The sequence below is a fragment of the Ochotona curzoniae genome, unplaced genomic scaffold (assembly GCF_017591425.1).
Source record: "Ochotona curzoniae isolate NIBS_2020 unplaced genomic scaffold, NIBS_Ocur_1.0 scaffold_4506, whole genome shotgun sequence".
Taxonomy (NCBI): domain Eukaryota; kingdom Metazoa; phylum Chordata; class Mammalia; order Lagomorpha; family Ochotonidae; genus Ochotona; species Ochotona curzoniae.
Window position 1 is genome coordinate 79751378 of NW_024467119.1, and position 24451 is coordinate 79775828.

The 24451-nt window shown below is 43.6% G+C and overlaps 1 protein-coding gene across 4 annotated transcripts in view; it reads left to right on the top strand.

Moving 5' to 3' along the window:
- TRIM2 (tripartite motif containing 2) overlaps nt 1-19199 on the top strand; it is a 55686-nt gene extending 36487 nt beyond the window's left edge. For 3 of the 4 annotated variants that reach the window (XM_040967130.1, XM_040967132.1, XM_040967133.1), the window contains 6 exons: nt 1795-1898; nt 2146-2313; nt 9428-9596; nt 10644-10714; nt 14917-15057; nt 17672-19199. In XM_040967130.1, coding sequence (XP_040823064.1) covers nt 1795-1898; nt 2146-2313; nt 9428-9596; nt 10644-10714; nt 14917-15057; nt 17672-17824 — 806 coding nt within the window. In that variant the 3' untranslated portion in view covers nt 17825-19199. Of the gene's footprint in view, nt 1-1794; nt 1899-2145; nt 2314-9427; nt 9609-10643; nt 10715-14916; nt 15058-17671 lie in introns of all 4 variants that reach the window. The other variant, XM_040967131.1, reaches the window with a different exon arrangement.
- Nucleotides 19200-24451: the final 5252 nt, after the last annotated feature.

Below are 24451 nucleotides of genomic sequence, written 5' to 3' on the forward strand. Positions count from 1 at the left end.
CCATTCATATTCAGCTGTTGAATAAGTTGAAGTAAGTTATAGAAACTTTCATGGAAATTAAACTTGATGTCAATTAGCCTGTGGAAATTTTTGGTTTCTCTTCTTCTGGCTTCCTCTTTTCCATGAAAAAAAATTTTAAAAGAAAGGTTATTTTCTTTGAATTTATTAATATCCTTTTGCCTTATTTATTTTATCTAGGAAGTACCCTGTCATGGTATATTTTATAATTCCCTTTTTTTAAAAAAAAATTGTTGTTTTGTTTTGTTTGTTTGTTTGTTTGTTTTCACATGAAATGTAGGTTTACAGAGAGGAAAGACAAAGAATGATCTTCCAACCAATGGTTCACTCTCCAAATGGCCAACCAGGCCAGAGCCTATCCAGAAGCTTCTTTCAGATCTGCTAAGAAAGGGTGTCAAGGCTTTGGGCCATCCTCTGCTGCTTTCTCAGGCCATAAACAGGGAGCTGGATGGGAAGTGGAGCAGCTGGGACACAATGCAGCACCCGCATGGGATGTCGGCACTTGAAAGTGGATGGTTAGCCTGTTGAGCTGTGGCACCAACTCCGATCTTATAATTTCAGGAAGAAATGTGAACTGATTGGATCTTTGGAAAGAATGCATGAGTAAAATTCAGGATATGAGAAATGAGATTGCTGTTTTGTAACGTCAGTGGCCAGGTGGTTTATTAAACTCACGGGATATCCTGCTCTCGGAAGTCAAGCGCCTAGGTGAGACAGTAGGCTTTTGGAAAGGCCCCAACATGAGATCCCTCTCCAAGTGCATCTGTTTGATTTTATCATTACTTTGTCTTTGTGGAATCCATACGCACTGTAATCATCACATGTACACCTTCAAAATAGTAGTAGAAACTTGCATTTGTGTGAAAGCATGAATTTGTAAAGAATTTCACTACCTGATAGAGAAATTTAAAAACATGGATTAGGTTATAGAGGAAAGATAGGTTTCTCCCCTCCCCTTCATTTAAAGAATAATTATTTTGGACCCAGTGCACTAACCTAAGTCCTCACCTCACATGCCCAGGATCCCATATAGGCACCAGTTCATATCTTGGCTGCTCCATTTCCAATCCAGCTTCCTGATTGTGCCCTGGGAAAGCAGTAAAAGACAACCCAGTGCCTTAGGACCCTGCACCCACGTGGGAGACCTGGAAGAAGCTCCTGGCTTTGGATCAGTTCAGCTCTGGCCATTGCTACCACTTGAGGAGTGAATCAGCAAATAGGAGATCTTTTTCTCTACATTTCCTTCTCTCTGTAAATCTCTCTTTCCAATAAAAATAAACAAAATCTTTATCTTTAAAAAATAAATGAAGGCCCAGTGCAGTGGCCTAGCAACTAAAGCCCTCGCCTTGAACGCACCAAGATCCCATATGGGCACCAGTTTATGACTTTGAGTCCCCACTTTCCATCCAGCTCTCTGCCTGTGGCCTGGGAAAGCAGTCAAGGACGGCCCAAAGCCTTGGGACCCTGCACCCAAGTGAGAGACCCGGAAGAGCTCCTGGTTCCTGGCTTTGGATCAGCTCAGCTCTGGCTGTTGTAGTCACTTAGGGAGTGAATCATCAGATGGAGGATATTTCTCTCTGTCTCTCCTCCTCTATATATATCTGACTTTGCAATAAAAATAAATCAGTCTTTAAAAAATAAATGAAGTATAATTATTTTTGCAAGTGTATTCTCAGAGTACCTATAGAGGCTTAAATTATGTTTCAGCTAGAACAGAGAAACCTGACTGATTAGTGCTTTTGTGTGTGTGTGTGTGGTTTTATCATTTACTTTTAGGTACCAAAGGAAGAAATAAAGGAGAGTTTACAAATCTCCAAGGGGTAGCTGCATCCACCAGCGGAAAGGTACTAATTGCAGACAGCAACAACCAATGCGTACAGGTATGGAGCCTAGTTTTATACTTCTATTTATAGAGTGGATATAGGTTCATATTCTCCTACTTTAAAGTTAAGATAAGCAGTGCCCACAGGGTGTGGGGAGGGAGGTTTATAACATACGTGTGTGGATTGTTCTTTTATCAAGTATGCACATTCTGACCTGTAGTGCATGCGACAGATGTTCCCATGGCTTTCCCAGTCTCCCAGTGTTACTTTGCACTCCAGCTAGGATTTGTGATTCGTTTTACAGATATTCTCCAACGACGGCCAGTTCAAAAGTCGCTTTGGCATCCGAGGTCGCTCTCCTGGGCAGCTACAGCGGCCCACGGGGGTCGCCGTGCATCCCAGCGGGGACATCATCATTGCTGACTATGATAATAAGTGGGTTAGCATTTTCTCCTCAGATGGCAAGTTCAAGGTAAGACTGACTACCGGCTGGCCATTCAGCAGCAGAGAGAACGAACAGAAAACAGTAGAAGTATCTCTTGCTTCTCTGAGTTCCAGTTTCTATGTTCAACCATTCTTCATGCCCAAAGGCGTGAAGCTTCATGAGTGAGAGTCACAATGACAATGTTATAGATCCACTCTTATGTGTTTCTGCAACGTGACTTCCTTTGGTAAAGTGATGAGATTGCTCAGTCACTTTCTTTAACCACAGATTTGGAGGAACTTCCTGTAACACCACTGAGTAACAGCACCCTTTAGGAGAGGGTTGAGGCAATTTATATGTCTCCAATTCACCTGCTTTGTCCCTTGTGAAGTATCTTGATTTTTTAAAAAAAAGATTTATTTTATTTTACTGGACAATCAGATACACAGAGAGGAGGAGAGACAGAGAAGAATATCTTCCATCCGTTGGTTCACTCCCCAAGTGGCCACACAGCCAGAGCTGAACTGATCCCAAGCCAGGAGCTCGGAGCCTCCTCTGGATCTCCCACACATGGGTACAGGGTCCCAAGGCTTTGCGCTGTCCCTGACTGCTTTCCCAGGCCACAAGCAGGGAACTGGATGAGAAGTGAAGCAGCTGGGATTAGAACTGGCACCCATATGGGATCTTGGGCGTACAAGATAAAGACTTTAGCCACTGGGCTACAGCACTGAGACCCCCTTGCCTTTTTTTTTTTTAAGTCTGAGGCAGATGACATAGAAGAAATAGAATTGCTAAGGCGTGGTCCCTGCCTTTTAAAAATGTACAAACTCATGTAGGGGAAAAGAATAACACACAACAAAGGACACCCAACAACTGCCGTCACCATCTAAGTAGGTGGTGTGGTACAATCTAAATCCACAGTAATCGAGCAAGGGATACAGGATTGGGAAGAAGAAAGCAGGAATGGAGGGGAAGAGAGTGCATCGTACAGGACTGGGAACGAGAAAGTGGGGATAGAGAAAAAGGCAAGAAGAGCTTACGCCAAGGGCACATGTTGTCGGGCGTGTTTGCTGTTTCTGCCCACCAGCAACTTCGTGGGAATGTGACAACAGCTTCCGTGTCTTCAGTCAGTCGCAGGAACAGGGAGCCTTAAGGCGGTATCAGAAATCTGCCTTCTAGTGCAGCATCAAAAATTGCATCCCTAATGCCATTTTCCATGTTTGTCCTAACAAGAGTGTAAGAGACATCCTCAGAGAGCTTTCTGAAAGCCGTCTGCGCTGTTCCATATCCCCCTCTCTAGCACAATGGTGGCCTCTGTTTCACTTGACAACATGAACTTTAACTCAGGTCAACCCACTGGAATCCCAGCTCTGTCTGTGGTTTATTCAGTGTTTGGGTCTTGGCAAATTACGTAACTTTCATCAACCACAGGAGCTTCATGGTTAAAACTGATGTTTAGAAACCTCCGCCTCCTAGAATTCCACTAAAGGCTAAATGAGATTTTATTTCATGATGTTATGTGTCTCATTCAAGATAGGCGTCTAAGAAAGATTCCTTCCCATGCCTCTAGCAACCCTCTGCTCAACAGGAAAGCTGTGGCTTGGGCCGCATGAGCCCGTGCAGGCACCTGCTATTCCAGAGGTGCTGCTTTTGGAATTCATGTGGGAATCCCAGTGATGACACACGTTCTCTCTGGAGTCTCTTCTTGGAGGGATGTATATTTTGCTTTCTAACATCTTTTACTGACTTGTTGCTTTTATCGAATGATTTATTTCCATAATTGCTAACCCTCAAATTGGAGACACTAACTGGCATGGGGTGGCATGTTTTCAATTGAGAAGAATAAAGAGCTGTCATTTTGTTTTGTTAAAGATTTATTTATTTTTATTGGAAAGGCAGATATACAGAGAGGAGGAGAGACAGAGAGGAAGATCTTCCATCCAATGATTCACTCCCCAAGTGACTGCAACGGCTGGTGCTGCACCGATCCGAAGCCGGGAACCAGGAACCTCTTCCGGGTCTCCCACATGGGTGCAGGGTCCCAAGGCTTTGGGCCATCCTCGACTGCTTTCCCAGGCCACAAACAGGGAGCTGGATGGGAAGTGGAGCTGCCGGGATTAGAACCGGCGCCCATATGGGATTTGGTGCGTTCAAGGCGAGGACTTTAGCCGCCAAGCCACCCGCCGGGCCTAAGACCTGTCATTTTGAATTCCATAATCTTAAACACAATTCTTCAATCACCTTTGAAGTTTTTATTACACTAGAAATGTGATAGCTTCTTGAGATGACCACATACACTGAGAAATCTCTTACTCTTCTGTGTCTCAAACGTCCTTTTGCTTTCTTTTGGTTTTCATCATTACATCAGTGGTAAGACATACCCAAATAGGACACCTTTAGTATGAAGGCGGTTCAAGTGATTAAAGTATTTGTCTGGTTTACAGTCAACCAGTTTATTTTTTGTTTCATACTCACATGCCCACAATCCGTCTGTAGATTCAGGAGCTGATACTAAAACAGGTCTCACATTGTAGAGACAGGTGTTTTATAGCTCCTTCCATTAAGTATTTTTCATCCAGTGATTCACTAGTCTGCCAGTATTAGGTTCCTGGGAAGAACTGGAGTCAAGCCGCAGAGTGCTGTGGCTCATGGCGGGCGTTCCCACAAAGGACCCTCAGTCCCAGAGAACGGGCAAGTGGGCTTGGTGTAGGTTCAGCAGTACCCCTTGTTATGAAAAGTGCTGATCAAAACCCAAAAGGTAGAAGGACTGTGCATGGAAATGCTTGAGATCAGTAACTAAATACCAAGAGATGCTTGTTTTTTTCTGTGGCATCACTTTGTAAAACCAAAATTGTTGGGGGGGAGGGTTGTGGGAGGGGTGGGAGGAATCCAGTGCCTATAAAACTGACATAATACAATGTTATTAACAACAACAACAACAACAAAAACATGTGCTGGGAAAGATATGCACAGATGATCTGTGTGTGTTTGTTCCAAATAGTTGCAGAGATGGAACATCTTACCCCTTTCCCTTCCTATTTTTTTTTTTTAAAGATTTATTGTGTGGAAGCCAGAGTCACAGAGGAGAAGGGAGAGACAGAGAGAGATTTTCCATCTACTAGTTCATTCCCCAGATGGCCACAATGGCCGAGACTGGATCAGGTGGAGCCAGGAGCCAGGGGCTTCCTCCAGATCACCCAAGTGGGTTGCAGGGACACAAAGACTTGGGCCATTTTCCTGCTTTTCCCAGGCCATTAGCAGGGAGCTGGATCAGAAGTAGGGCAACCAGTGCACAAACCTGTGCCATGATGGGATCCCAGCATGACAAGGAGCGGCTATAGCCACTATGCCACACTTACCCTCCTCCTTTTACTCACCAGTTCTTAGCCTAAGTTTTCACTCCTCCCTCCTGATTTATGTCTTCTAGCTCATCCCAAGCCTTTGTGATCAGAACAAGAGATCAAGCAGCCCCTTTTTTTCTTAATTTATTTTGTTTTGTTTTTGTTTTATGACACCATTTAATAGGCAATGGGGGTCTCCATCCTCCCTCCCTCCTCACTGTTCTCCCCTCCAGTCTTTTTTTTTTTAATGTCCTCCTTAGATTTTTACTGTTACCTATGTTCAGTTTTAAACAAGAATTTTAACAATTCATTGTCATTGTGTCTTGTTCATTTTCCTCTGAACGGTTTTGCTGAGTATCTGGCGTCCATCCCCAGATTTATATTCCGTGTTATGGTGGCGTCCATCTTGGCCGTGCTTGGGTGACTCCATTCATTGTATTGTTAGAGAGTGGGAAACATACATGCCTCTAATCTCTCAGTGTTTATTGAGTGACTATTTCGGGGTTGGCCTTAAGTTCTGGGCGCACTGCAAGTAACAACCAACAATCCCTACCCTTGTGGCGCCTACGTGGGGGGGGATGTCTCCCCTCCAGTCTCACAATGGGTGTCTTTCGTGAATTTTCACAAGCCCACCATGCTGCCACTCAGGTGTCTGCCAGCAATGTGGGGGATTATTAGCCATATCGCTGTGAGTCCATCCTTGGCATGTGTGTATGAGGACATACTTCCCCCTGCTTCCACGTATGAACATATTAATTTCTGCTGCATTTCCATTATGCATCCTCTTGAGTACAGTCTACCATGGGGGGGGCGGCTGGAAATAAAAGAAAAAAAATAGTAAACCTTCATCCACATGAAGTTGACGAACATAGAACAAAGAAATCAATGTGACACTAGGATGGTGAAAAAGTGTGTCCAGCATCTCCACGTAGGAATAAATGCAGCGTGTGTCCCATGTGCCACTGAGGAGAGTACAGGAAGGACCAGATCTTTGTTACAGGCAGTAGCAATAACAGTGATAAAAGGGACATTGACAATCTCAGGTGATTATAAGCAGTCAGTCTCTATGGATGATTGATTAATGGATTACATCACGTGGTCTTATTACCAAGGTACAAATAATTAGAAAATGCAATAAGGCAGAAATCACAGGAAAACCCTTAGATTTGACATCATATTATCTTATAAAATTTATTTTTTAGAGATTTATTTATCTTTATTGGAAATGCAGATATACAGAGAGAAGTAGAGAGAGAGAAAGATCTGTCCACTAGTTCACTTCTCAAGAGGCTGCAGCAGCCAGAGCTAAGCTGATTCAAAGCCAGGAGCTTCTGGATATCCCATGCTTTGAGCCGTCCTTGACTGCTTTCCCAGGCCACAAGCAGAGAGCTGGATGGGAAGTGGAGCAGCCAGGACACGAACTGGTGCCCACATTGGATCCAGGCATGTGCGAGGCGAGGACTTTAGCCACTAGACCCTAAAATGTTTAAATTTTAATATTTAACGTATGAGATGCAATTTTTAAGAACACAATGACATTTTCCTCCTCCTTCCCTTTCCTCCTCCTAGCTCCCATCTTCTCCCCAGATCTTTTTTCCCTACTGTTTGGGATAACATACTCTAGACCTACACTGTAATAAAAGGTTTACTAGTTCACCCAATAAGTTTGACAAGTAAAAAGCAAACAGACCTCTTCAGTGGGAACAGAGACAACAGCTAAAAACAACTGAACAGGAAAGAACAATGACCATCACACCATATACCGTAAGCGTCAACATGATCACGGAATAGAAAAGCCATCGTAGTATGACATTCTTAACCATTGGTGTGACAAAGGTGTAAAGTCAAGGCTTGCAAAACTGTTTGCAGTGGTATTGAACACACGGACTTTTTGTTTGTTTATTTTTAAAAATTTACCTCCCATGTAGAAGGGAAAGCATGATATATTTGTCTGTTTGGTTCTGGCTTTTTTTTTTGTCTGTTTTCTGTGTGTGTGTGTGTGTGTGTGTGTGTGTGTGTGTGTGTGTGTGTTTTAGTCTTGCTTTTTTTTTTTTTTATTGATCTGGCTTTTTTCACTTGATATGATGCCCTCTGGTTGAATCCATTTTGCTGTAAACAGTAGCACTTCAATCTTTTTTATACCAACGCTCTGGCTGTTGACCCTTCCCAAGCCAGAGTCTAGAACTTTTTGTATCCTTGACTATTTTGTGATGGGAGACAGAGTCAGGCCCAGTGCTGAGTCTCCCTTAGTAGAACCCACTGCGGGGTGATGGAGATAGAAGGAAGTTTTGGTTCAACGTAGATCTGTCCCAGTTGTCACTGCCTCACCGTGTTCTCACCATGTGTGAGAACAAAAGTCATCCTTTGCTTTTGTTTTATTCTGTGTAATTAGCCGTTGGGTGTGTGTGAGTCATTCTGAGTCAGAGCCGGTGTTCCGGCTGTTGGGTAGCAGTCACCTGCTCGTTTCAATGCTCTGGGTGCTGACGTAGCTTTGATTCAGACCAGGAGGCATGTTGCCCTTTCTTTACGTGCCTCTGTTGCGGCCTCTCTCACCTCTGCGATGCGGATGGGATTCCTCTGCCAGGGAAGTTGTCCTTTCCTTCACGATTAGGTCCCTTTGTTCGCTCAAGATCAGATCGAAATCCCAGTCACTGATGTATGTACGGGAGTACAGGGCGACACAGAGTTATTTTCTCCCCACCATAGGAAAGCCCTCCTTCCTGTGCCAGGGAATTTAAAAACATCTCACATTGTGGCTCCCATTATGGTTTTTTCTTTTTTAAAGATTTGTTTTATTTTAATTACAAAGACAGATATAAAGAGAGGAGGAGAGATAGAGAGGAAGTGGAGCTGCCGGGATTAGAACCAGCGACCATATGGGATCCCGGTGCATTCAAGGCAAGGCCCTTAGCCACTAGGCCACGCAGCCAGGCCCTCCTGTTATGTTTTTATCAGTGCTCATATGGAGGGAAAATAAAAAGAACAAAGAAGAACCTATAAGAATATAGCTTTTGACAGTGTTACGCTCTAGCACATGGACACTGCTCTCCTTCCATCCGCTCAGTGGCCCCCCTCATTATCCGTGGGGATTGGTTTCCAACCCCATATAGATATCAAAACCCACTCATCATCCTGATGGTCCTATAATGCTGGGCCATTTTTATTAATATGTTCAGCAAACACTGTTTGAGTACTTATGGACCCAGGAATGTGGTATGCTGTGAGTACACAGTGGTGGACGTGACTGCCTCTCGTGTGAAACTTGATTCCAGTCAGGGCCAATGACAGATGCCTGGATAAATGACAGTGCCAAAGATGGCCTCGCTTGGATGACTGTTGGCTGTCATTCCTTTTAGTAACTTAACAATATTTTGCTTATTATGTATTTAAAAATACCACTGGGAATTATGTGTGTCAGGGTTTGTTTTTTTTGGGGGGGGTTGCATTTTTAAATACTGTTGATAAGGAATCTGGAGTTTTGGAAAATTAAAATTATTTGCACTATATCAGGTATACACAAAACAAGTGACAGTAATGGGATGATCTCCTGATGAATGATTTTACCCTACAATGCTGCCTCTTTGGGAGCACGCTGTGAGCCCGGTTTGGAGAGGTTCTGGACTGTCTTTGTGGTGAGCCCAAGAACCTCCTATGATTGTCAGTAGTGGGCAGTGCGCATGTCAAAGGCAGCTTTCCAGGACGGAAGATCACCGTGGTAGAAGAGCAGCTGTGCACCTGCTTTGAAGTGTCAACTGAGATGTCTGTCTCTGTGCTCTTCAACTTTGTCATTTGTGCCTAATTTCTGCTCTTGTTCCTAACAGACAAAAATTGGATCAGGAAAACTGATGGGGCCCAAAGGAGTTTCCGTGGACCGCAACGGGCACATTATTGTGGTGGACAACAAGGCGTGCTGCGTGTTTATCTTCCAGCCAAACGGGAAAATAGTCACCAGGTTTGGTAGCCGAGGAAATGGGGACAGGCAGTTTGCAGGTACACTTGATGGTAATATGTAAAACCCCTTTTCTCCACTTCTTCTGCTCACATTTGCATGACGTTGGAGCATGTTGAGGACACACCGCATCCCCAGTGTGTTTGCTGGCAATGGGAAAGACACTGGAGGTGAAAGGCTGAGCCCCAGCCCTTCTGCGGGCCGTCAGCCAAGCGGCGGGTACCACCGCCTTTGGTGACAGTGGGAAACACAGAAATCTAATCTTCCACTGTTCCTGTTAAATACAATGGAAATTTTTCCAATGAAATAACTTTGAAAGATTTGAGGAACAATTGGATAACTCCTGTTTCCATTAAGCTGTAGCTTTATTTAAAGACCTTCTGAATGAGAAGTTTTGCCAACGTTCTAGGTTGTTCTAAAAGAACTGGGGACCCAGAACACGTGCTGGGTGCAGGAAGGGTGGTATTTTCGCTGCCATGCTCTGCGGTGACCAGTTGACCTAGATTTCTATGTCTGAGGAAGTGGCTTTGGAAACGGCTGAGTTTTTCCAAAGGGCTGTCTTGGGCATGGAGCAGCAGCTTGCATCATTTTTCTCTGCGCTTGGTCTCCAGTTCTGCCAGGTCCTGAATGTCACACAAAATCATAAAGCGGGTTTTCTGCTCAAAGTTTTTTTTTTGTTGTTGTTGTTTGGTTTGTTTGTTAATTACACATTGGACTCTCTGCTGCTAAGAGTTTGCAGGTCTTCCCCCCTGGGGGGTAAAGGCCCTCGAGGACTGATGGTCATTCAGGGAAGCCAGCAGCTGTGACTTTCAGATGGTGGCGTGGAGAAGGCATTCGGATGCTTCCTGCTCATCGCACTTTCTTTGGGCTGCTGGGGCCATTAGCTGGATGTAGAGAAAGTCCGTAGAGAATCACAGACATGGGATACTAGAAGGGCAGCAGTCTGGAGCCAGTATGCCCTACCAAGGGCCTCACTGATTCTGCGTGCTTTTAAAAAACTAAATAATGTGTTAAGTGTGTATTTCTTGTTTCAGTCACTGCGGTGTCGATCTGCTCATCACCTATTGTTTTCGGTATCTTTATTGCAGGTCCCCATTTTGCAGCGGTAAATAGCAATAATGAGATTATTGTTACAGATTTCCATAATCATTCCGTCAAGGTACATAAGAATATCACTGTTTTTGAACTGTTCACTGCTTTTTTTTTTTTTTAAGATTTATTGTTATAGGAAATGTAGATTTACAGAGAGAAAGAGAGACAGAAAGATCTTCCATCTGCTGATTCACTCCCCAAGTGACCGCAATGGCTGGAATTGAGCCCTCCGAAGCCAGGAACCAAGAGCATCTTCCAGGTCTCCCACGTGGATGCAGGGTCCCAAGGCTTTGGGCCGTCCTCGACTGCTTTCCCAGGCCACAAGCAGGGAGCTGGATGGGAAGTGGAATATCTGGGATATGAGCCAGTGCCCATAGGGGATCTCAACACAAGCAAGGCGAGGATTTTAGCCACTAGGCCACTGCACTGGGCCCTGTTGACTTCTTTTATGGAGAAATCAATCTGAGAAAAAATAATATGAATACTAATGCACAGAAAAACAGAGAGAATTCACCTAAACAGGATAAACTTTGCTTCCACTTACAGGTGCAAGTTTTAATTTGGAGAGCCAGGGATTTGGACAAATTATGGTGGCAGCAATTGGTATAAATTAAGATGACTCGGAGTTAGACTTAGAGGTAGGAGCTAACATTTTATAATTACTGAAGAAGCAGGGCTGTCAAGACAAAGTTGGTTACATGTCCGAACTCTGCCACAGTGACACATTTGGGGTGAGAAAACAAGCCAGCGTACATTTTTGTAGTCTAATTCACACTTTTCTGTCACACATTTGCTGCAATTTATAAAGTAACTACCGATAGTATAGTATGTCTTTCTTACTAGGTACAGAAGGAACAAGATTTAAAACTTATAAAATTTAGGAAAATTAGTAAGTGAAAGGAAATTTCCCATTTACTGAACTGACGAGAAAATATTCAGTGATATTCTAGGACTGTCTTCTCAAAGTGTGATGTGTGTTCTGCCACGGCTGTGCCAGGTGGCAGGTGTTTTTCTTGTAAGAGCCCTGTGTTAATTTCTAGGGTTCTTTTCTGTTTCCATCAAATAATACTCAGAAAAATGATATAATCTTCCCTATAAGTAACTTCATTTAAAATTTCAAAAGATGAGCCATTTAAAGGAAAAAATAGTAAAAGAAAAGCATAGAGTGCTTTAGCAATGACTAAAGGTCGTACTTCGAGATAATTTGCGATACCCAACCTTATGTAATGGTTCAGTGTTTAAGTGGATGGCTGCATAAGGCGTAGGCAGAGAAAGAGGGAGAGAGCGCCACCTGCTGGTTCCCTCCTCAAATGCCCTCAGTGGCCAGGGCTGAGCAAGGCTGAAGCGGAAGCCAGGGACTCCACTACTTGACCCAGCACCTGTGTCTCCCAGGGCAGACCTTAGGAGGAGGCTGGGATGAGAGTATAACCAAGACTCAAACCTAAGCTCTCTGAAATGCTAACATTTCCTATCCTCCTTCCCTCACTTGATGGAGAAAACACCCTACAATAAGAAAATCCATCTAGATCTTGGCCATGCAAAGCCCAGCCGTTGCCTAGCATCAGCAGCCCCCGCCCCCCCGCCCCATTGGAAGGGGAAGGCATTCGCAGCTTGGCCTGTTGTGACAAAGCACAGCTGTGGCCTCCAGCCTTTGCTCTGCAGGGCTCCGGGCATCCTCTGTGAACCAGCTGGCGTAGAATGTGGGACAGCTCCTGTTTACAGCCCTGGCTTGACACTGCTCAAAGACAGAAAACACACAGAAGCAATAGCAATGCAGGCTTTAGGCAGAAGGCAGATAGCAATGCAGGCTTTTGGGAAAGCAGGAACTTAGAAAATTCTCTATGTTTCCAGAAGAAAAGAGATTTTCATCATCAGGATTACCAGCTGGAGGTGGTAGTAGACATGAACAAGTTTGAACAAGCAAGAGTGTGAAACCTGTCATCCAGATATCAGAAAAAGAAAACTTTCTATAAATACTTACAGAGCGCAGAGCTATGAGCACGCTTTGAATTCACACTTTGGCCTCTTGATTATTTTCATCTGAGTACTTTATAAGTTATCCAGTGACACTTTAGAGGAGAAACTAGACTATGAGAAATGGACAATTTATTAGATTCTAAGATCTCATTTTCAGTCCAAAAAGAGGTAGATTATTTTAGATACTTACTTAAATGCTGTTTGCCTCAATACAGCCGTAGCCTTCCTTTTCTCTTTGACAGCTCTTGCCATGTAACTTTTATGAAAAACTTGCACTTCATCTCTGATACAATAGCCATTAGCAGTAGTTCTGGACTCGAAGCAATTTTCTGTTGGGAGATGTAAAACAAAATAAAACAAAAAAACGCTGTAGTTCCCTCTTTAGCGGTCCTCAGCCCAGTGTGCTCCCAGAGCCCCGCAGAGGCCCGAACCCTCAGAGCACCTCAATGTCTGCATTCTGTCTATATGTAAAAAACTATGATAAAGCTTAATTTACAAATCAAACACCAGTAAGGGACTAATCACAATAACAGCGAAATAGAACAATTATAACAATACACTGTGTTAAGTGAAATGCTTATTTCTAGGATTCTCCTCTTCATCTTTTCATGTTACAGTCACAGTTAACAGCAGGAAGCGGAAACACAGGGAAGGGAGACAACTGCATCTGTCTTCTCTTTATGGCAAGGCAAACTAGACAAGCTCTACCCTCCATTATTCCCCAGCGAAGCAGGTGCATTGGAAACTGGATCCTGCCAAGGAAAGCAGTACTAAATAATAAACACAGGCAAACACAGGAAGATTAGCTGCGGGAATTAATAAGGGGAAGAGCAGGGAATAATAGCTTGTGACCTTTCCTACCCACACACACACACATAATCCTATTGGTTTCTAAAACTGAGTATTGTATGTAAACAGAGACTGAAAGAGTGCAGGGGAAAAATGAAACATAACATCTTTCAAAAACGAGTGGTCCTCTTTGTTCTCACTTAAAGAACTAGCAAGGGGCGGATGTTTGACCTTAGGATTAACTTGCTGGTTAAGGTGTCCGAATGCCTGAATTGAGTCCCCAGCTTGGGCTGCGGCCCGCCTGTGAATGCAGACCCTGAGGGGGCCGTGCTGACAGCACAAGTGGAGCCGTGGATGGAAGGTCTCAGCTCCCAGATTAGGGCCTGCTTGTGGGCGGTGGAGGAATGAGCCAGCACATCATTCTGTCTCTCTGGCCTCTTGCGTAAATACATTTCTGAAATGTACATCATCATCATCATCAGAACCAGCAAGCTTCTAAAAGGTCCAGGTTAGATTTTTGCTCACTTGCAGTGCTTTCTCCTAGTTCTACCCTTGAGGAATCCTGACTGTCAAGGTGCCTTGCATAGAATACTTTGTGATATTCTGCTGAATACTTCTAAGCAATTGGGCGTGATGATAATGGGAGTTTAAGATATGTCCTAGAGACACTTCATAACCACTAAATATCCTCTGGATCAGTATATAGTTGGACTTACTATAATATTATCATCAAACATATTAAAAAGTTTAATTCAAAGTAGTGTTTTGTATTTGTTACATGTCCAGCAATTTTTTATAAGAATGCTTACGTAACCACAGATACCCTTTGCTTGACCATTTCAGATATTAAGAGAATTTCCTTGAGAAGTCTGTCTAGCCCTTTGTTTCTCACAGCCTTCCTTCTCGGAGTAGATCTGTTCATCAAATCCCTAGAATCACAGAAAGTGTGTCAATTAACATGTTTACCAGTGGCACATCCAAAAGCCCCTTTTCTTATTACTCCTGCACTGCCATTTCACTTACATGCACAGTGGATTTTCCCTTTTCTAAGTGTGCAGTGAACCTGGTGGAGTGAAATAGCAACAGGTTCTGAGCATCTGCCCGAACTATAAAACTTCTGTGCTTTGATTCAAAGTGAATGCTCATCCATCCTGTTAAAATTAAGTATTTAATTACAAGCAAAAAGAATAACAGTTGAAAATTATAGCTGTACCCACTCATACCATCTTACGTTTGTATTGTACTTCATAATAGAAATAGTTTTCATGTTAAGTAATAATTAGATATAAACCAAAAAGGGGGTGATGTAACAAATGGTAAACGAGGTTTATGTAGTAAATTAGGAACACGAGTGAAATGGGATCTAGTTGGTAGACTTTTTTCTTTGTAAGGTCTTAAGTGACAGGTCTTGTTATAAATAAGCTGGTCAGATACTTTTTAAAATCTATAATGTTGGATCCGCTTTTAATTTGAAATCAATTTATTTTTAAATATTTCATGCAGGTGTTTAATCAGGAAGGAGAGTTCATGTTGAAGTTTGGCTCAAATGGAGAAGGCAATGGGCAGTTCAATGCCCCGACAGGCGTAGCAGTGGATTCAAATGGGAACATCATTGTGGCCGACTGGGGAAACAGCAGGATCCAGGTAAGCAAAAATATTAGTATGTATGCTAACATGGTTGATGTTTATTAAAAGTGATGATTTGGCCATGCTGTAGACCAGGAAGTTTTTCACTCTGCATCAGTTAGGTCCTGAGAGCATGGATAATCTCAGCGGAACGGCCAAACAAAGCAGTTAGGTTGGACAGAAGGCGTCCTATTACTAAAGTCAAAGTCTCCGAGCCACAGGTTTTCAACAGGGATCCCTGACTCCCAACCCAAAGGGATTGTGGATATAATTTAATAATGTGTCCATTGGACACAGATATTGTACTGTTACTAACTTCTGATTTTTTTTAAAAAATGGGTTATTTTTATTAGAAAGGCAGATTTAGAAGGAGAGACAGAGATAGATCTTCCACTTGCTGATTCACTCTCCAAGTGGCCGCAGTGGCTATAGCTGAGCTAATCTGAACTTAGGAGCCAGAAACTTCTTCCGGGTCTTTCACGCAGGTGCAGGGTGCCAAGGCTTTGGGCCGTCCTCAACTGCTTTCCCAGCCACAGACAGGAAGCCGGATGGGAAATAGAGCAGCTAGGACATGAACTGGAGCCCATACGGAATACCAGTACTTGAAGGGAGAAGATTAGCCAGTTGATCCATCACACTGAGGCTGTAACTTACAATTTTTACCATTTTCCTTCATTATGGTTGTAACAATTATACTCAACTTAAATAATGCCTGTCACTCTGTCACTATGGGAATATCAACATTTCCACATCAGATTACATGTTATAGACAATGTGAATGATCAATTATGTCATACGTGCTTCAAAATCATAGTAATTACTAGGCCCATCACTAATGTGCTGATTAAAAAGCACACAGTGAAAGCTTGGCCAGGAGAGTTGTCCAACTTGTTCTGCTTTCCATCCTTTGGTGAGGCACTCAGTGTTGTCTGCTGGCTTAGATGAGCTGACTGTCATGTCGCCCTTGTGTGCATCTGTCCACTGCACAGGCATCAGCAACCGAGGAGGCTCAGTCCCGATACATGCACTCCAAGGTTGGACCACATATCTTGTGATTTTCCCCGTGGCTGCAGTTTGAGTCTAGCCATCTAGTTGGGAAACCTCACCTGGAATGATCTGACTTGACTTTGGTGTGAGGCAGAGTGCAGCTGCCTAGTCAGTTCCACCCTAGCCACTCATGTGAACTGATGGGAGCAACATTTTGATGGATATCTACTTCTCAAAAAAGGAGTTGATACTCTCAATGTAACACAGATTGCTCTTAGTTCTCCAGCTTGGCTCAGTTATTCCAATGGGTGTCTTACATTGAGGGAGACATTCTGATCCCGGAAGTAGGTGAGAAGCATGATACACAGGATTCAGCAGGCAGGCAGGGAACTGAGTTTACAAAGCAATGCTGTGTAGGTCAACAGATGGTTAGCTGTTTGCAGTGTGACCCCTGTAACACTGACCTGGTTACACTGCCATTCACACCACCATGCAGTACCCAGATGCACATGGAGGATGTGGCAGTCCATTAGAGCCTGCAGAGGACATCTGGTACCATAGCAGGGGAAGGAAGGCTGAACAGATTGGTCAACTTCTCCAGCCAAGTGTTGGCAGCAAATATCTGGGCAAATGGAGACTCTAAGGTGGACTGTGTCAGCCAGTGGACCTTGCAAGGATTTCCTCATTCTTGGATCAGCAAGATAAGCAGCATTTCAGAACTGTTGAAGAATTGAAAACACTTAAGCACAACTCTCAGAGCATGTTTCACTCCAGGGACCCTGGGATGACATCGGTGGCCATTCCCCACTCCAGGTTACTCAGGTTGTTGGCAGGTTGGGTACAGCTTCTCCCCACTTTCCCCAGATTCAGGAAGAAGAAGAAGAAAAAAAAAAAGAAAGAAAATGTGGAAACAATGGTCTCACCCACATTCCCCTATCCTTAACCCTTCCCACCCAAATCAACTATGTGAACATCATCCTAAATTCATTTTTTAAATTAAATTACTTAAAAAAAATATATCATGCAGCCCACATACAATGGTCAGAAGACCAGGTCATGCTGAGGAGACATGTAAAGATCTGGATTTACTCCTTTTATTTCATCATAGCAGAAACTTACCAGTAGAAGACCTTTCTGAATGTACATGTTGAACCATTGACCTCTTACAGCTTACCCCTTTCTGGAAAGAAAAAAAGTCTCTTAATGTCTCATTGGTATTTATGACTCAGAACTAATCTTTGTGATCCAGTTGCCAAGTTTTTTTCCTTGTAGTTGGATGAAAGATGTGAGACTTAAAAGAGATCAAGACTTAGCAAGGAAGATGATGGCTGTTCCCATCAGACACATTGAAGGCATATGGATGAGATGTGACAGCTAGTGAAAGGACTCGTCATAGAGTTCATGGGAAAATGGGATGAAAAGCTAAGTCTGTTTTGGAACACAAATGTTTAAATCCGTGCAGTTTTTCAGTAACACCTATTTTCCATGAATTTCTTCAAGAACTCTTGTACATACAACAGTGACCTAAGAACCCTTTTGGTGATATGTGAATGCTTTTTAAGTTTTTTTTTTTTAATGGCATCAACCATTTTCTAACTTATGTTTCAGCATATTACTATAACCAGGCTGTATTTTTTTTTGGCAGGTTTTTGATGGGAGTGGATCATTTTTGTCTTACATTAATACATCTGCTGACCCCCTCTATGGCCCCCAAGGCCTGGCCCTGACCTCAGATGGCCATGTTGTGGTTGCAGACTCTGGAAATCACTGTTTCAAGGTCTACCGATACTTACAGTAACCCTGGGCAGCTGAGCACCCCCTGCCAAGGATCTTGCACTACAAACTGGAATGAATTTCTCAACGCGGGACCAGATCAGGACTAGACTTCATGTTAGAGAGAATCGATGGTGAACGTCCCACGGTTATTTCTGAATGTAACAGTTTCTTGAAAACTGCTTATCCAGTTTTCATAATTCACCTTAAGGGTCTGAAAAAGGAAGAAGAAAAACATCTCTTCTACTGAATCTATAAAAACTGTAGTTTTACACCTGTGAACTATGGCTTAGAGAACAGGGATTTTATGTAGTTCAACTGATTTTGCAAATCAAGCAAGCATTAAAAAACAGACTAGAATATGTAAAGAGATTTGTTAATCCTCTGAATGGTAGCTTTTGCACCGAGCTTCCAGAAACAAAACAAGGACAAACTCTGTTGTGGCTATATTCTTTATTGAATCTAAGTCACAAGATCTGGGGAATCTTCTAACCTCACTTTTACAGGAGGTATTACTCGTGTCATGTTTTTTTTTGGTTATCAACAACTCTACATAAATTATTTTAGAAAGAAAATAGAAGTCTTGCAGAAATCCTCCCGGCTGCCATTAGCCGGCCTCTGGAGGTTAGCCCTTGAGGCTCAATGCAAATTTCCCCATCCTTCTGGGTTAGATCAAAGATCTTTTTGATGTGTTCCTTTCACCTTCTTATTCCTGCTCACAGAAAACCAAGTCCATGAACAAGGATACCTGAGATTCCTCACGCTTAGAGAAGCATATTCCAAAAGTAATTCTACCTTTTGACGAAGAGACAGCCCTGGTAGCTCCAGCTTGATGCACTGGAGTGTAGCCACACACACTCATTGTGTGCCATGTCTTCACGTGTCTTTCCTCTCCCACTTCATGAAAAGCGAAAGCTTTACCTCTTGCAAAAACGGTCAGCACATGTAGTAGGACACCAGTATCCTAGGACAGAGAGCCATAGTAGCCCTTTGGAGGACGGATGGTGTCAGCCAAAGGCATGTGATGGATTGGTGAAGGACTTCCCCCTTAGAAAGCAAGTGTTACCAAAGTTGTGTTATCTTGAGAGAGCATTACAGGTAAGGGCATGTTGTGGTTATTTATCATTGTTTAATGAATAGTAGCGGCGTTAAGGGACTATGTATACACGATTAGGGTAAGATAGAATGTACTATACATATAAATATAGCTGAGTCTTTGGTGTATTGAAATAGGCAGCACTCTGAAAGACAGAAGCATCGTCCAGCCATCCTTCGGCACATTCCTTTCCTACTCAGCTGAAAACCTTTCTAGAGCCAGCACTGCAGATTTCATTTTTGCTATTTTCTAAGAATGATGGTGATGGCTGACGTTGAGTCAGAAAATGGTCTTCTGAGCTTTCTAAGAAAAAAAAAACAACAAAAAGAACAGGTGAAAAGAAAAGTTGAACTTGAATAATGTAAGCTAAGTTTAAGTGCATTTTGAGAAACTGAAGAACAATTTAGTCAATGGTTGATCTGTCATCGATACTGTAAGATAAGATGCAGTCTGTTTCCATTGTTTAATTTTCTACTCAGTTTTACCAAAAAGAAAATGTCGTGTTTGGCATTTTTGATGATGTTGGATTGTTTTTCACTGGAAGCACCTTAGAACTGTACTGTAAGAAAACATTTCCCATATGTCTAATCATTTGAATGTGATATTTCATGCTTATAGTTCAGTCATTCTGTATAGAACTTTCAAAAGTTTAGAAGGGAATCTAACTACTTCCAGTTGTCAAATTTAAAATCAACCTTTTGGCAGGACAAGTTTTCTTGGGAAGATTTACATTTAGGTGTGGAGGATTTTTTTTTTTTTTCCTTTGAGTAAGGTAGAGTTTTCAAAAAATATTTGAGCCTGTCTGAGATCAAGCTATCAAATCTAATTACATTTTGAAAACATTAAAGTGAGGCACTGTTTCCTAACCCAGTGAAATGAGCCTTTATACTTAAAACATGTGTACTCTCTGAGTTCCTGCCAGGTTCCAGGCAGTCTTTCAGACACTGGGTGTACGGTGATAAAACAGGCAGAAATGCCTGCCCTTCTGCAGACTACATTCTGGGGAGGGAAATTATTTTTCCATTGACTGACTAACACTTTGCCTGGGAAACAGGCTAGACTGTGGATTGTTCCTAATTTGTTTAAAAGAAAACTAAGTTGTTTAGAATTTTAGTTTATTTTCAGAAATAAAAAAAAAATGGCTTCCTATCTAGATTGTCAGAAGATATTGATCTTAAATTAGTTTACATAAAGAGAGTTTTTGCACAACATTTATATTCTATTTGTGAACTTAGAAATTAACTTATAAAACCCATCCTGTCATATCATCCTGGGCTAGATATTTCACTAGTAGAGTGAACATACTGCTTTTTTTTTTTTTTAACATGTCAATATTGATACAAACTGGAATGAAAGAGGATATCCTTTGCTTTGGACCTGTTCCACTGACCATAGCAAAAACACATGCCATGGACACACCAGGAAACACTGCATTGCCTCCCGCGCTCCAAATATGTCATCGTATGTGTAAATGCGTAGAGCCCATTCCACACTTGGCTGCTTGTGTGCATTTGCTGTGTTTTTCGGTAAGCATTCTGTAGGGGGCAGTGCTGCTGCTGAGACGCACATAGACAGGTTTAAAGGAGATTCTGTCACATGCTATGGAACATTGTTTTTGGGAAACTGAGAAGGATATTAAAATAAGTGGCTTCCCTCCCCGCCCCAGACTACCATTACTGTTTGCGTTCGCTTTGTCCAGTAATTCATAATTCATGATGAAGTAGCTCTGAAGAATGCTCACGCAGACTCCCCAGGCACTCACGGCACAGTATGGCCAGACAGGGTGGAAAGGTAGGTGACGATGCCTTGGCCCTCCTGGGACAGCCCCCTTGCTGGAGGTTTGGCATGCAAACCTGTGACTATTGGCCATTTTTAACAAATGGTACCTAGTCATGTTGACAAAACCTTAGTCCCTAGAACTAAGCCGGTCCCCAAGTTTCCTTATTTCACTTTGACTAGATTTGAGGCAATTACATAATCCAGATCCATGCACCTAGACCCCGCTTGCTTCCACTACGAACTATACAGGGTATGTACAAACATGGAGTTAACTGGAACAGTAGTGCCGCAGCAAGTGGGTCGCTGGATTCCCGACCCTGAAGGGTTAACAGATGCTTGGGTGGCACCAAAGCAACTGGAGGAAATGGCAATTAGATAACCTTCAATAACTTCAATGGGAAAAAAAAATATTTTTCTAACTGGGACTTGATAAAAGATTCCTCTCTAAGTAACACTTCTGAGAAGGGAGGAGTGTTTCTAGTTTAATAACTTTAAGACCATTTCCCAGTTGTAGAAAACTGAAGCTATTTGAAGCAAACATCTAGTTTTACATAAAACTGAAAATGGTAACGCTTGTTGCTTTCTGTAAATGTTGCAGGGTTTTAAACTTTACAATTATTTGAATATTTTTGATAACTAGGAACCTAGTATTGCCATAAAGGAAACTAAGTGCCCATTAAAGATTTGTCTAGTATAAAGAAGTACCTTGGGGTTTTTTTTTTTTTTCTTTGTTCTAAATGACAGTAAGCTACAAATCATGACGTTAATCTTAAAAAAAAATTTCTAAAGATGAGTTGTGTGGCAGTGGCTGTGTGGCTGTGGCGAGTGTATGAAAGCTATTACTGTCCTAGACTAGACTAACAAGTTGGCTCTGTTGTTCCGATGAATGTCCAGCTCTTCCATTGACTTCAGAAAGCAACAGCCTTAAGCGAATGCTTTTGCTTTGTGACAGCAGAATGTCCTGTCGTCACCAGCGTGTGTTCCTGTCACGGCATTCAGATTTCATGTTCAGTTCTGTCGCCTTCCGATCCTCTGTCTTAATATGCTTCCCACCCCCCGCCAGCTTCGCTTTTTCCTTCTTAGATTTTGCACATTCCATCTTTATTGATCTGTTTTGTACATTTTGTGTCAAGAACACTACGTCTTGCGCTCTCCGCCATTGCGACTGATGTATTCTCATTATTTGTTCTTTTTTGAATCAAAATGCTGACTGCCTATTTAAAGAATGAACGCTGTGCATCAAAGTGTGTGTTTGTTCGTAGCTACATACGTACTGCGGTAATTTGGATGCTTTAGTCTACAATAAAACTTTAAATTAATTCTGTCTTGAAACATAGGAGAAACAAGATTCATGTGTAAATCTTTACCATGCACAAGCTCTCGAATCATTACAATAAAGCTTGTTTTCTCCATTTCTAAGGTGAATGTATGTTTATTTAACTGTTCTCCAAGTAAAGGGAAAGGAAGAATGTTCCAGAACCTTTGGGGTATAGCAGTGTCTCAACCAGACTGTGTATATCAGTTTGAAAACTAGTCAAGTTTTTGTTAATCATTTAGGAAGTAATTTTTTGAGATTTATTTTTCGGAATCACACGGTGATGGGAAGAGAACATGCATCCACTGGTTCACTCTCCACAGAACATAACATTGGGCCAGGGCTGAGCAAAGGCTCAGCCAGAAACCTGGACCCCCATCCGGGTCTCACACACCCGTGGCAGGGGCCCACGCACATGGGCCTTCTCTCACTGCTTTCCCAGATGCAGAGAGCTGGATGAGCCCTGGAGCAGCAAGGATTACAGCAGCGTTCCCGGGAGGTTCTGGTACCCAGGGGGCAGCTTTCACCGTGGGCCACACTCAACACATCTGAATGATCCCTCGGAATTTTACTGTTGCCAATGCTGATAGGAAAGTGCCGCTGCACACAGCGATAGGCTTAGTGAAGAAAAAATACCTTCCAGGTTTTATTTGCAACTGAAAATGTGCTTACTCATCTTTAAGCTGTAAAATGATGCTCTTGGCTACCTGATACGTTGTTTTTGTTTTTGTTTTTTTTCCGAATCTGAGAAGCAGAGACACAGAGAGACAGCAGGAGAGAGATGCGCCCCCATTCACCGGGTCACCCCCATTTTGCCCACAATGTCTAGGACGAGGCCAGGGTGAAGTCGGGAGGTGGGAACACAATGGGGTCCCAGTTACTGGGGCCTCTCACGGCCACCTCCCCAGCACCTGCACTGGGTCAGACGCTGGGACCAGGAGCCAGAGCCCAGCGTCCAGCTCAGGCACTCACTGAGGGACACCGGCATCTTAACCTCGAGACCCAAAACCATCCCCTGCGGCTTTCATTCAGTCCTTGCCAGGAACGGGGCGGTCGGCCTAGTCTGTGCCTCACAGACGGATCGGATAATGGGGGCAAGATACTTATAAAACGCACACAAAGGGCTGTGATCAACCACGGAAGGAGCCTGCCAGCTGCGAGGTGCCAACAGGACGGCACCGAGTAATTTCTGGAGGTTCTGTGTCAATGGTCCAAAGGATGGATCAACAGGTTGCTGATGTCAAGATGCCAGCAGCAGACAGGGCGATGGGCACATGGCACGACTTTGGCCTGTCTGGACTGTTGCATCAGAAATCCAGACTAAAAGGCACTTCTTATTTATTGGGCCCAACGCAGTAGCCTAATGGCTAAATCCTCTCCTTGCATGCACCGGGATCCCATATGGGTGCCAGTTTGCGTCCTAGCTGTTCTACTTCCTATCCTGCTCCCCGTTTGTGGCCTGGGAAAGCAATCGAGGAAGGCCCAAGGCCTTGGAACCCAGCAGGCACGTGGGAGACCGGGAAGAAGATCTGGGCTCCTGGCTTCAGAACCAGCTTAACTCTGGCTCTGGTGGCCACTTTGGGAGTGAACCAGGGGCGGAAGATCTTCCTCTCTGTCTCCTCTTTGTAAACCTGCCTTTCAGTAGAAATAATAAAAGAAATACATCTTAGAAAAAAATTGTCTCGTGCCATCAGTTGGCACCCTCAATTCATGGAACTGTATTTGAAACCTTGTATATGCGCTCCTTCCCTGAATACCAAAAGCAGCGGCAGAAACTGAGCGTCTACCTCCGTATGAAAACAATTGTAATACACAAGATAATGGATGAGATGACCGCCGCCTCAGGGCGGGTTAGGATGGGATCTATTGTTAGTGGCTTGAAAACAAAAACAAGCACACACCCGGTTACGTTTTTGTTTGTTTTGTAAAATCCGGGAGGGCAGGAGAAAGGCCAGGGGGGAGATGAGCGGAAACGTCAAACAGAATGAGAAAGCAACCAGTCCGCCCCCACGCCGGACAAATCCGGACGGACCGAGGCGGCGTTTCCTTCCGGCAGCCAAACCGCCTCTACCTTTAGAAGCCAAATTTAGGTCCGGTTTCCTTGGAGACGAGAAAACTCAAGGAAAAGCGAGGGTTCAAGACTCCTCCCCCCATCTCTTCAAGTGGAAGTCGTGTTCAACTTGGAACCAACAGGAAACCCAACCAGCAAAGCCACCTCTTCCCCACACCGCCATTGCTCCGCCCCAGCCACAGCATAGCTCCGCCCCCGGCTCCTGCCCGGTTCCGCCCCCAGCATAGCTCCGCCCCCTGCCCGCCCCCAACATAGCTCCACCCCCAGCGCCGACCCCGCCACAGCATAGCTCCTGCCCCTGCCCGGCCCCGCCCGCGCATCGCTCCGCCCGCAGCTCCGCCCCCGCATAGCTCCGGCCCCGCCCAGCTCCGGCCTTGCTCACTGTAGCTTT